Source organism: Lontra canadensis, unplaced genomic scaffold, assembly GCF_010015895.1.
Source record: "Lontra canadensis isolate GAN:19392208 unplaced genomic scaffold, GSC_riverotter_1.0 scaffold71, whole genome shotgun sequence".
NCBI classification, from domain to species: domain Eukaryota; kingdom Metazoa; phylum Chordata; class Mammalia; order Carnivora; family Mustelidae; genus Lontra; species Lontra canadensis.
In genome coordinates this window covers 2,419,113-2,431,808 of record NW_022631065.1, presented here as the reverse complement: position 1 = coordinate 2,431,808, position 12,696 = coordinate 2,419,113, and the positions used below count along the sequence as shown (strand labels likewise).

At 37.1% G+C, this 12,696-nt stretch overlaps 1 protein-coding gene across 2 annotated transcripts in view; it reads left to right on the top strand.

The window, feature by feature from the left end:
* The window catches only part of DNAH6 (dynein axonemal heavy chain 6), a 231,596-nt gene that overhangs the window by 54,258 nt on the left and 164,642 nt on the right, over nt 1-12,696 (top strand). For both annotated transcript variants that reach the window (XM_032880677.1, XM_032880676.1), the window contains exons 15-18: nt 2,119-2,370; nt 5,798-5,926; nt 8,719-8,832; nt 9,332-9,475. In XM_032880677.1, the coding sequence (XP_032736568.1) occupies nt 2,119-2,370; nt 5,798-5,926; nt 8,719-8,832; nt 9,332-9,475 (639 nt within the window). The remainder of the gene's footprint in view (nt 1-2,118; nt 2,371-5,797; nt 5,927-8,718; nt 8,833-9,331; nt 9,476-12,696) is intronic.

Below are 12,696 nucleotides of genomic sequence, written 5' to 3'. Positions count from 1 at the left end.
TGAAAGAAACTCAATTTAACTAGCTTCAATAGGGAGGGGGTATTGGGAGAGAACAGTCAACAGGGGGACTCTAATGACATGGGTGATGAGGTCAACGTGTTCTCTCTCTCTCACACACACACACACACACACACACTCTCCTTTTTCTCCGTTTTTTCTTTCTTTCCAGAAACTTGGTTTCCTCCTCTCAGGGTGTTCCCTGGGGCACGCAACCTAGCATTTAATTTCAGATGTCAGTTTTTTCATAAGCTTTCGTTCATACCAATTGGCATTTGGAATAGAGATAAATTTTTCTCTTAAATATCTGGAAATTAAAGATATGTTACAAATAAGAAATATAAGCTGAGTAAAATAAATCATTAATCACTGGCTAGTCTGTTACATATTAACGGAATTAACAGTAAAGGCTATTTTATGTGCATATAAAAGCAATCATCTTTTTGACATTTTTAAATTTGTTTTTTATTGAAATATAGCTAAAACATGATGTTACATTTGTTTCTGGTGCACGACCTAGCAATTCGCTAACTTAAATATAACAATTTTATTTCTTATTTCAAAAAAAAGCAACTTCACAAAAGGGCAGAGGATTGTGGTTTTCCCTCAGGTTTCCCTACACATTATCATAGGAGTCTAAAGATGCCAAGTATGTTAGTAGGTGTGGTCATTAAGGCGCTTTGGACAAATAACTAAAGCTCACTTGAACTAGCTTAGGCCAAATGGGGACCTTATTTATGGATTCAGTAATATTCCAAAGAACCCCACCTCTTCAACAAAAAAGTAAGTAGCCTTAAGTATTTAGCAGAACCAGGAATGAGGAGCCTGTAGGAAGCCCAGGTAGTTCCTTTTCTCCATCTGTTCTTTCTGCATCTCTCTGAAGATCTACTCTACTTCTCTCCCTCTGCAGACAGACTGCTTCTGCTGCTTCATTCCTCAGCAGCAAATATGGCCAGCAGCAGCTCTCAGATTATGTACTGCAAGTCCAGCCAACCACCAAGAGAGATGCTCTCTCTCCCAATATTAATGCTAAATGTCTCATAAATGCATTCAGCCTCCCTACCCCCATGCTGTTGTATAAACTATGACAGGAAGGTAGGATCATGTTGCAGAGGGAGGACTGGTCTTACTCTAGTTCCAGAAGGAGATGTCAGGCAGAAAAGCCAGACAGCTTCCCATTTCCATGAGGTTATCTGTGCATTTCTGGGTGTTGTGTTGGGGAAGCAGTTTCCCTTAGGGAGATGTTCTCCACACATGAACACATGAACAACTTTTCTTTGGAACCTCATCTATTCATTCAGAAAATTTAGTGAACACCCACTTGCAGGGTACAAGGGTTATGACAATGAGTACACCTGCCTTCAAGGAGCTCCGAGTCCATAATGAAAACAGATAATTATTATATAATGTGTATAGGTACAAGGTGCTGTTGTAGGAATTGGGGGGTTGTGGTCATTTTTGGCTTTGATGATGGGGTTTGGGTCAGGTTGTGTGCATATGGCTGCTCCCTCCGTAGCCATGTGCAGAGTGAAAGAGAGGAGGGTTCCCCCAAAACTGGAAAGTCCCTTCCCAGAAAATTAGGAAAGGCACTGTCCGCTGAAGTAGGACATCAAAGTGAAGATGTTTAGTAGTCTGTTGAAGATAGTAGAAGGTTTTATTAAAGGAGAGTAGGGAACACGCAGCCAGAATCATGGACCGTGCACACCTCAGGGGCTGCCCGGGGACAATCCCTGCTCAGCACGCATGCCTAGAAGCTCAGATACTGCAACCGAGCACCCTCATGGTACATGTTGTCCCTAAAAACCAAATACTGGTATTGTTTGATGCTACTAGACACCAAAAGAGAGAGAGAAGAGAACAGTAAACTTTTGTAAGAGTCATACTAACTGTGCTCAGCTCTGAACAACTTACCTCCTGAACCTGATTACCTTTCTGTAGCAACAACTGTCTATCACCCAGCAGGCTTCAGCAAGGGGCAGCGTACCGTTAAGCACCCTCCTCTTGCACTGATTATGAACATGTGCTGTTCACGGTGCACAGCGACAGTCTCCTAGTAGACACCACTGAAAGGGAATAACCAGACTTTGATATATTTAACCAGCAACCAATGTTTCTATTTAGATCGAAAGTCTTGAAGATGAAGGGAATGTAGTGATTCAGATGTACAAGCTCATTGAACAATATCAGGTCCCTACACCTCCGGAAGACTTCGCTGTTTTTGCTACCATGAAGCCGTCCATTGTTGCAGTTCGGAATGCCATTGATAAATCTGTGGGTGACCGAGAAACAATGATTAAGCAATTTTCTCACCATTTGGGTAGAGATCTTGAAGACCTAACCAACGAAGTGAATGAAGTAAAGCTACAAGCACAGGTAAGCTAAAGCAGGATTTTAAAAAAAAATCTGTATAAAATTGGACTATTATATTTTAATTAAGCTGATTTAGGATCATAGTTCCTTTTAATCTGACTAAAGTTCTATTTTTTGTTTTTTTAAAATTTTTATTCTTTATTTATTTATTTTTAAAAAATAATTTTTAAATTTTTTAATAAACATATAATGTATTATTATCCCCAGGGGTACAGGTCTGTGAATCACCAGGTTTACACACTTCACAGCACTCACCATAGCACATACCCTCCCCAATGTCCATAACCCCACCACCCTCTCCCTACCTCCCTCCCGCTGGCAACCCTCAGTCTGTTTTGTGAGATTGAGAGTCTCCTATGGTTTGTCTCCCTCCCGATCCCATCTTGTTTCATTTATTCTTTTCGTACCTCCCAAATCCCCCACATTGCATCTCCACTTCCTCATATCAGGGACATCATATGATAGTTGTCTTTCTCCAATTGATTAAGTTCTACTTTTGTGGTTTTCATTCTAATCAATTAACAGTGTCTTTGAGCTGCTATTTAAAACTGAACATGTTTCTGAACCTCTGAGTACTGAATAAATTCCAGACTATTGCAAGTAAAGCATATGTAATATTTTCTTTCTCCTGACTTGTATTTATTATTTTGAAATGAATGCTTTTATAACTTTTTAACATATGTTGTAGCTATTGCCACAATTTAAAAATTTGCATAGGTACATATTAGGAAATTCCCATTTAGGAGGAAGCAGAGTATACATTGATAAATGACAATGAAGAGTATTTGGTTAACTTGCAGCAATTTTACTATACAAAAGGTACAAGGGAAATTTTTAAAGAATTTAGCAGAGATAGTTGTGTGATTCTTAATAGAAGCATACATGAAAATATAATTTTGTTATGATCTATTTTATTATTAACATTAACTAAATCTGATCACAGAAGTATAAAACCATATAAAGTCATAATCAATTCAAGAAAATTTCAATATCCATCAGCAGGGAATGAATAAAATGTGTTAGGGTACATTTGCTCAAAGGAATACAATGAAGACATTAAAGATTACAATATATGTTTATGCATATTGACATGGAAGCATACAAGTAGCTAGCATTTATTGTGCACTTACTATGTGTCAAGTACTGTTCTGAGGACCTTGTATTGTTTTTATTTTTATATTGAGATATTTTTGTATTTTTCACCAGAAAAAACTATACATACTATAATAACTTTTCATGAATTACCATAAAAATGAACACACCCAAATATCCATTATTCATGTCAAAAACTACAGTGTTACTGGTGCCTTTAGGATTCCCTCAAATCACTAGCCTTTTCTTCCTCCCCCAAGGAAGGCACTCCCCTGAATTCTAATGCTATAAATCAGTTTGGCTTGTTTATGAACTTCAATTAAACAGAATCATAAGTATGCCCTTTATTTGATTTTGTTACATTCCTGAGATTCACCCATAATGCTGTGAGTGGAAGTGGTTTATCCAACTTTGTTGCAATACAGTATTTCATTGTATGACACAATTTAATTATTCTATGGCTGATGGATTTTGGGGTTGTTTACAGTTTTTAACAATGATAAATAATGCTTCTTGGAACATTCTTATATATGTTTGCATGTTTTAACTCATTTAATTCTCAGAACACCAATAAGGTTTTATTATTCATTTTTATAGAGAAGGAAACAAAGGGACAAGGAAGTAAAGTAACACAGCATCACACAAATAATAGATGGAGGAACCAGGATTCCAGCTTAGGCATTCTGCTTCCAGTGGTTGATAATCTGACTGCTGTTGGCTATATACATGTATGGGGATTGCTAGAGAGAGCAAAAGTGCCGGCAAGTGCTTCATGTAAAAAGCACAAACACAAAAATGACAGTAGAGGTTCTCTCCAGCAAGTGCTTCCTCCATAGTGGGTTTGAAATGAATTTATTATCACACTTGAACAAAGAACTGCAACCTTAATATTTCTATAAATGATACCATCTTGCTGTCAAGACCTCTACTGCTGATGATGGAGGGAGTTGGAAAAAAAAAAAAACCTCAGTGTGACAAGTGATGATAACACAATTTATTTCAGTTTGAAATGTTTATTTCATTCTAGCTTGATCTCTTTCTTTTTTTAAAAAATTTTATTTATTTATTTGACAGACAGATCACAGGTAGGCAGAGAGGCAGGCAGAGAGAGGGGGGGAGGCAGGCTCCCTGCTGAGCAGAGTGGGATGCGGGGCTTGATCCCAGGACACTGGGATCATGACCTGAGCCGAAGGCAGAGGCTTTAACCCACTGAGCCAGCCAGGCACCCCAGCTTGATCTCTTTCTGATAGATTTTAATTCAATTCAGAATGCCTATTGGGCATTTCTTCATCTCTGCCACCATCATCTCTGTGACCTCTTGCCCCATAAGTGGAAATATGCATTTCTTTCTGGTGGATGGAGGGAAAGGGCATCCAGTCCTCTTACTGTCCCCTGGACCATAGGACTTCTAGTGCATTGGCTGGGCTGGGCCTGGTTGTCCCAAGCAGCTGATAGCTGAGGGTCCTTCTTGATTCTTTGGGTACCATGTTGGGCCCTGCTACTGTAATCCATCATTTCTACCATAGTCTACAGTCTCAAGTGATCTGTGGCCTCCTCATCCTGACCTCAGACTCCTTCTAGTCCTCCAGTCCTTGCAGCAGTTCCCATTGCCAGAATCAAGACACATGAGAACTTCAAGATCCACCACGTGCCACACCAAACCATGAAGTTCCTTCTCCCTAGACACTTCCTTTAGCTTTTTCTAGAACATGTTGCCATTTTGAATACCGTACCATGATGAATCAGAGATTATCCTCCCAAGCTATGGTCATAATAGTTCTCAGATTCTTCCAATTTCTCAGATTCTTCCAAACCTAGTCAGGTATTCCTTCTTTGCTCCTGAACCTTTCCATTCCCATTCACTGGGTAGGGTTTCAACTTCAACAGGTCAGCCAGAAAAACTGATGTCTGACTACTTATTCTTTATCTCCTCTGTTCGACCTCTCAGAAATCAAAAGGGTTCCTATTTCTGTGAATGTACAATTTCCCTTATATCATGTCTTCTTCCTTCTCTTCCCTCTTGCATGCTCCTCTCCTTATCTGAAGTCATGCTGGTTGTGGAAGTGTAGGGAATGAAAGTAGATGGGAGGAAATATGTTAGGTACTATTTAAAAACAATGTTATCCTCATGACACTTCTTTATTTATTTCTATACTTTTACTTTATAAGGTACATCTATTGCTTTAAAATGCAGAAAAGCAACCATTTTAACATTTTCTAGAAATCAGAATGAAAAAAAAATTTGAAAAATATTTTTAAAAACTGTTTATGAATTCATTTAATTTAATGGTCAACATCAAAAAGTAGGAATGACTAATCAATTATCTTAATTTTACAGGATCCACAGATTTTGGATATTACTGCTGACCAAGACAAAATAAAGCTCATGTTGAATGAGCTGCAGGTAGTTCTAGATGATCTTCAAAAACGTGCGTTTCAGTATAAATCCTATCAGAAGAATTTTAAGGTAAGGACAGCTGTACACGTCTGTTTTTTAAAACAGATACGTAGAAAAAAAAACATGCATAGAAATGGCATTGATGCACCACCACGCTCAACAATGTGACCCTAACCTTCAGTGTTTGGACACCTATGTGCTAGTCATTGTGCCAGAAGAGTCTGAAATACAAATATGTTGTATTCTCTGCTTTTGAACTGTTTAAAGATTAGTACTCATGAGAGACAAAATGTCTTTCTTAATAAAAATTAGTGATGAATTGTAGGTAAACCCTCAGACCAGGAACTGTATTTTCTATGTTAAAATATGTAGGTGGATTGTTTAACATGGTCAGTTAAAACCCCTCCAGTCTTTCTTAAGTAATACTCAAGCTTCTTTTACATTTCTGTGTGTTATGATTCCATGAATATTGCCCTGGTTTGATGTGCTAATTTGGTGAAAGAAGATAATTTGCCTAAGCCAGGGGATAGATGGATTCCAAAAAAAGGTAGGTTTCAAAGGCTAAACAATATGCCTCAAAAAAAAAAAATGAAGAGAAATGACTAAGAGTTTTAAGTGCTCTGAATAGTTATTAAAGAGATCAAAAAGAAAAGAGAATAGAAAAAAAGAGATTCCTAGGGTCAAACCCAGGGAGCCACCAGCAATGAGAGGTTTTGTTAGATTCTCCAGCAGTCTTGGAGGAGTGGCTGGACCTCACATGGGAATGTACCTATTTATTCCTGAGCCCCAAATGGATGGCTAGAAAGTGATCTGAGGAACTTTCCCCTCCAGATCCCAGGGCTTGGTGCAGGCAATCTGCAAAATAATGAGTGTGACTCTAGATGATGTCACTGGTGCAGTACTTGAGGTTTGTGCATTGGAGGACTGGGGTTCAAAGTTGTTCTCAGGCTGAGTTAACTGACCTACAAAACAGGATAGTGTGTAGTAGGAAGTAAGGTATTGAGGAAACACTGCTTGATAAAAAGTTATAACTAACAGGTGGACACTTCTTGGGTCAGAAAGGATAGCATTGCAAAAAAAAAGTATGTCCCCTTCTTTCCACACTCTGTATCCATACTTGATTAACTCTTCTTTCATGATCACCTCAGGTGTACCCTTCCTTCTTCAGCTCTCAATCATTTGGGAGATAGGAATGAAGACCTAATTGGCCTAATTACTTCTTATTCTTGAGGAGGACAAGGTTAGATCCCTAATGTCAGGGTGATGCTGATCTCATAAAATGACTTTGGTAGTATTCACACCTCTTCAATTTTGGGGGGAAAAGCTTGAGAAAGATTGGCATTAATTCTTCTTTAAATGTTTGGTAGAATTCACCAGTAAAGCCATCTGCTCCTGGAGCCATCTACTTTTGGACTTCTCTGTGTGGGGAGGTTTTGATTATTGGTTCAATCTCTTTATTCATTATTGGTCTATTTAGATTTTCTATTTCTTCCTGATTCAGTCTTGGTAAGTTATATGTTTCTAGGAATTTATCCATTTCTTTTAAGCAATATAATTTAATTGTTGGCGTATAACTATTATTCATAGTAGCCTCTTACAATCCTTTTTATTTCTATGGTGTAAAGTTTACTCTGATTTTATTTGTTTAAGTCTTCTCTCTATCTGGTTAAATGTTTGTCTATTTTGTTCAACTTTTTTGGAAAACCAGTTCTTAATTTCATTGATCTTTTCTATTTTTCTGGTCTCTATTTAATTTATTTCTACTCTGATCTTTATTTCCTTCCTTCTGCTAATTTTAAGCTTAGTTTGTCCTTTTTCAAGTTCTTTAATGTGTAAAATGGTTTGACATCTTTCTACTTTTTTTCTACATATGTATTTATCACTATAAACATCCCTTTCAGAACTGCTTTTACAGCATCCCGTAGGTTTTGGCATGATGTGTTTTCATTTGTTTCAAGTTGTTTTTTTTTTTTTAATTTCCCTTTGATTTCCCCTTTAACTCACTGGTTGTTCAGGAGTGGGCTGTTCAGTTTCCACATGCGTGTAAATTTTCTAGCTCTCCTCTTGAGAGATTTCTAGTTTCAAGCCACTCTGATTGAAAAAGATACTCTTATATTTTTAATCTTAAATTTGCTAAGACTTGTTTTGTAGCCTATCATATGATCTATCCTAAGGAATGTCCTGTGTCACTTGGAAAGAATGTGTATTCAGCTGCTGTTGGGTGGAATGTTCAAAGCCCTGGCTTATCACAGGGCTCACAGTTTCTGTGCAAACAACCCCCCTGGGGGTGTGTTCACTTCTAAGCCAAGGCAGTTTTAAAACGCTTCTATGAAAATAGCTTCTTCAGATTTTCTTGCAGTCTTTCTCTCTACAGGGTTCATATACAGCCCAGGGGGTTAGAAAGAGGTAGAAACGAGGCTGTTCTTTCCACATTAAATCTCCCATCCCCTCCACAAGCTACTGTACAGACATCTCCCTCTTCTGTCATCTAGTTATACATGCCCCAAAGGAAATGAGTACCTCTGAAAACTCATTTGTTTTCCTAAAAAAGGCCAGGCATGTATGATCCAACTTGAAGAAGAATGCCCATGGTACTCATCATATTTATGTCTTTACTGAACATTTAAGTTCTAAGGAAATATAAAGAGTTATATCTTACCGTTCAAGTGGATATTTGAATACACATAGGGTTTATGATTTATTTTTTTCAATTGTTTCTATCTCTGCTTTTACTTCCCTATTTAGGACCCACCCATATTCTGCTAAGCAGTCACTGTATCAAAAATTACTGATAGGAGGATAACATAACATCTTTATATCTGAAAACTAAATAGTGTGTTTTTGTTATTGTATTTTTAAAGGTAGAAGTATCAAAGTTTGAAGCTCTGGAAGAAGTTAGTGCTGAATTGAAGCTCAAACAATTGCTTTGGGATTCTTTATCTGAATGGGATAAACTCCAACAAGAATGGTTAAAGGTAAAACAAAACAAAACAAAATTTAAAAAACTCTCAATCCTGAAATAATTTTTTATCAATTAAACTTAATATCCTAATAATAAGAATTATTTTTAACAATCTGGAGTAGTCTTAGTTCAGTAAAATATGCAATGTCAAAGAGGTTACTGCCTATGTTCTCGTCTAGAATTCTGATGGATTCCTGTCTCACATTGAGGTCTTTCATCCATTTTGAGTTTATCTTACTATATGGTGTAAGAGAATGGTCAGGTTTCATTCTTCTGTACATAGCTGTCCAATTTTCCCAGCACCATTTATTGAAGAGACTGTCTTTTTTCCACTGGATATTTTTTCCTGCTTTGTCCAAGATTATTTGACCATAGAGTTGAGGGCCCATATCTGGGCTCTCTATTCTGTTCCATTGGTCTTGAAACAATTTAACTACTGGAAAATCTGAGTAAAGTAAAAAATTTTACTTTTATCATATGCCTTAATTTTTTTCTCTTTCTAATTTTTATAGTCCAAGTTTGACTGCCTGGATCCAGAATTCCTAAATAGTCAAGTTTCTAAATATGCCAAATTTGTAACTCAATTGGAAAAAGGCTTGCCACCCAACAGTGTAGTTCCCCAGCTAAAGCATAAGGTGGAAAAAATGAAAGAAAAGGTAAGTTCGGTAGAAATTCTTTCAGAAACTCAAGGTCAATCCGTTAGGACTTGATGCTTATGAGACTAAAGTCAGGAATTCTTCCCTGTTCAAATTACTCAGCTCTGCAGAGAGAAAAGAAAGAACAGGCAAATTCAGTTTTTTCAGAGGCAGATTGCATCCCTATCTTCAACTGGCCAAAACATGCAATTGAATACCTTGGTTCAAGGGGCATTCAGAGTAAGAGTTTCCCAAGTGGTACGGAGCAAGTGCAGGAATGAGTTGTAGGTATGCTAAGATACTGATCCACTCAGACCTCAGCCAGCCAAATGAGGCTAGTGCAGCCGTGTCCATTTATATCACTGTACCTACTAAATACACCATTTTCCAGATGTGCTATGACGTGACGACCATTGGGAAGCCCAGCAGTGGGTATGTGAGGCTGACCCCTTGAAACCTATCACTGCTGAACCAGTACTTGAAATGGGAATGAAAGTATTATGATTTTATCCTTTTAAGCAGTTTTAGATTTTTTAAAAGATGGAATAAAGGAAGATGAAATAAAAGAAGACATGGGTAGGAAAAGTAAGCAAAACTTTAGGCACAACAAGAAGAACGTTTTTGGAGTTGCTCCCTCTTTAGTTTTACAATATCTAGTCAAAACACTTCCCCAAAGTTTCTTATGTCAGCCTCTTTCGCCCTTCGTGTGGTTATAGCATATGATTGTAAACAAATTTATTTGTCGCAGTCTTTGTTCATCTTGTATTCCTTCAGAGTTCCGGCTGATTTTTTAAAAAATAATTGCATGTAGTAAAAGTCACTTTTTGTAGTATATGGTTCTCTGGGTTTTTACAAAGGGGTAGAGTCATATATAAAACACACCAGTACCATACAGAATACTTCCATCACCCTCAAATTCCCATATACTGTTCTTAGTAGTCAGCCAACTCCAGACAACAGCTGGCCTGTTTTTTTATCTCTAAAGTTCTTCATTTTATATATGATATAAATAGGATTATACAATATGTAGCCCTTTGGGTCTGGCAGTGTTAACCTAGAAAAATGCATTTAAAATACATCCAGGTACTTTTCTTCAGAATATATAACATACTCTTCTAACTCAAAAATAAGAAGAGAAGTAATCCTTTAAAATGGGCAAAGGATTTGAACAGATATGTCCCCAAAGAAGATATGTGAAAAGGCTGAATGTCATTAGCCATCAGGGAAATGCAAATCAAAGCCACAGTGATCTACCAGTCCACACCCACCGCAAAGGCTATGCTCAAAAGGATAGATTATGTAATAAGTGTCAGTAAGGATCTGGAGCAATTGGAACCCTCATATGTTGCTGGTGGGATTATAAGTGATATAGCTTCTTTGGAAATCAGTTTGGGAGTTTCTCAAAAGGAATTCCACTCCTAGATGTTTATATCAGAGAATTGAAAACACGTTTACACAAACACTTGTAATGTTCACAGCATCGTTCATAATAGCCAAGAGTGGAAAAAACTCAAATGTCCATCAAGTAATGAATAAATCAACAAAATATAGTATATCTATACAATGGAATATTATTCAGCAATAAAAAGGAATGAAGTTTTGATACATGCTACAGCATAGATGAACCTTGAAAATGTTATACTAGGTGAAAGAAGACAAACACCAAAAGACTACATAGCATATGGTGTCATAGATATGAAATGTCTAGAATAGAGAAATCAATAGGGAGAGAAAGGAAATTAGTGGTTACCAGGCACTGTGGAGGAGAAAAATTGGGTGATGAAAGGTAATGGGTATGGGGTTTCCTTTTGGGGTCATTAGTTAGTTATAGATAATTCACAGTGACAGTTCTAAAATTAGATAGTGGTGATAGTTGCACATCTCTGTGAATTGGAATATTTGGAAAAAAAACTTCTTACAAAACAGATGAACATAGGGGAGGGGCAGAAAAAATAAGACAAAATCAGAGAGGGAGACAAACCATAAGGGACTCTTAACTATAGGGAACAAACTGAGACTTGCTGGAGGGGAGGAAGGAGGGGATGGGGTAGCTGGGTGATGGGCATTAAAGAGGGCACGTGATATAATAAGCACTGGGTGTTATATGCAACTGATGAATCACTAAACTCTACCTCTGAAAGTAATAATATACTATATGTTAATTGAGTTGAAATACAAAATTTAAAAAAATTCTTCCATGTTGTTAGGTGAATTAATAGTTTGTTGATTTTTATTGCTGAGTAATAATTCCATTATATAGATTATCATCGTTGGTTTTTCCATTCACCTGTTGAAAGAAATTTGGGTTGTGACCAGTTTTATAGCAATTATTAACAAGATGGTCTCAACAGTCATGTGCAGTTTTTTGAGTGAACACGAGTTTTTAATTCACTCTGGTGGAGAACTAGGAGTGGAATTACTACGTGGCATGGGAAGTGTATGTTTATAAGAAACTCGCCTAACTGTTTTTCAAAGGACTTTAACATTTTGCCTTCCCGTGGGCAATGTGTGAGAATTCTAGCTGTTCCTCATCCTCCCCAGCACTTGCTATTGGTTGGAAGGTTTTTGTGTGGTTTGGTTTGGTTTTCATTTTAGTCACTCCAGTAAATGTATAGAAGTATCTCCTGGCCGTCGCATTTGCATTTTTCCAGTGACTAATCATGTGGAGTGTAATTTAAATGTCTTTTTTCCATTCTTTTAACTTCTTTGGTGAAATGTCTGTGTGGCTCTTTGCCCAATTTTTAATTGGGTTGCTTGTTTTGTTATTATTGCATTTTAAGAGTTCTTTTTGTAATCTGGATCCAACTCCTTTTTCAAATACGTAACCTGAAAATATTTTTTCCCAGTTAGTGGCTTGTCTCTTCAGCCCCTTACCAGGGACTCTCAGAGTGCAAGCGGTTTTAATTTGAATAACATTCAATTTATATTCTTTGCTTTTATGGACTATCTTTATAGTATAGTATCTAAAAATCTCTTGCTAAACTTAAGGGTCACACAGATTTTCTCCTGTATTTTCCTTTAGAAGTTTTATAGTTTTACTTTTCTTACATTTTTTAGGATTTATTTGAGTTATTTTGCATAAAATATGAGATGTGTCAAGGTGTACAATTTTCACATATGGATGTCCACTGGATCCAACACCATTATTTGAAAAGATTACCCTTTCTCCATTGAACTGCCCTTGGACCTTTGCTATAATTCAGCTGACTACATTTTTTAATCTATTTCTGGACTCTATTCTA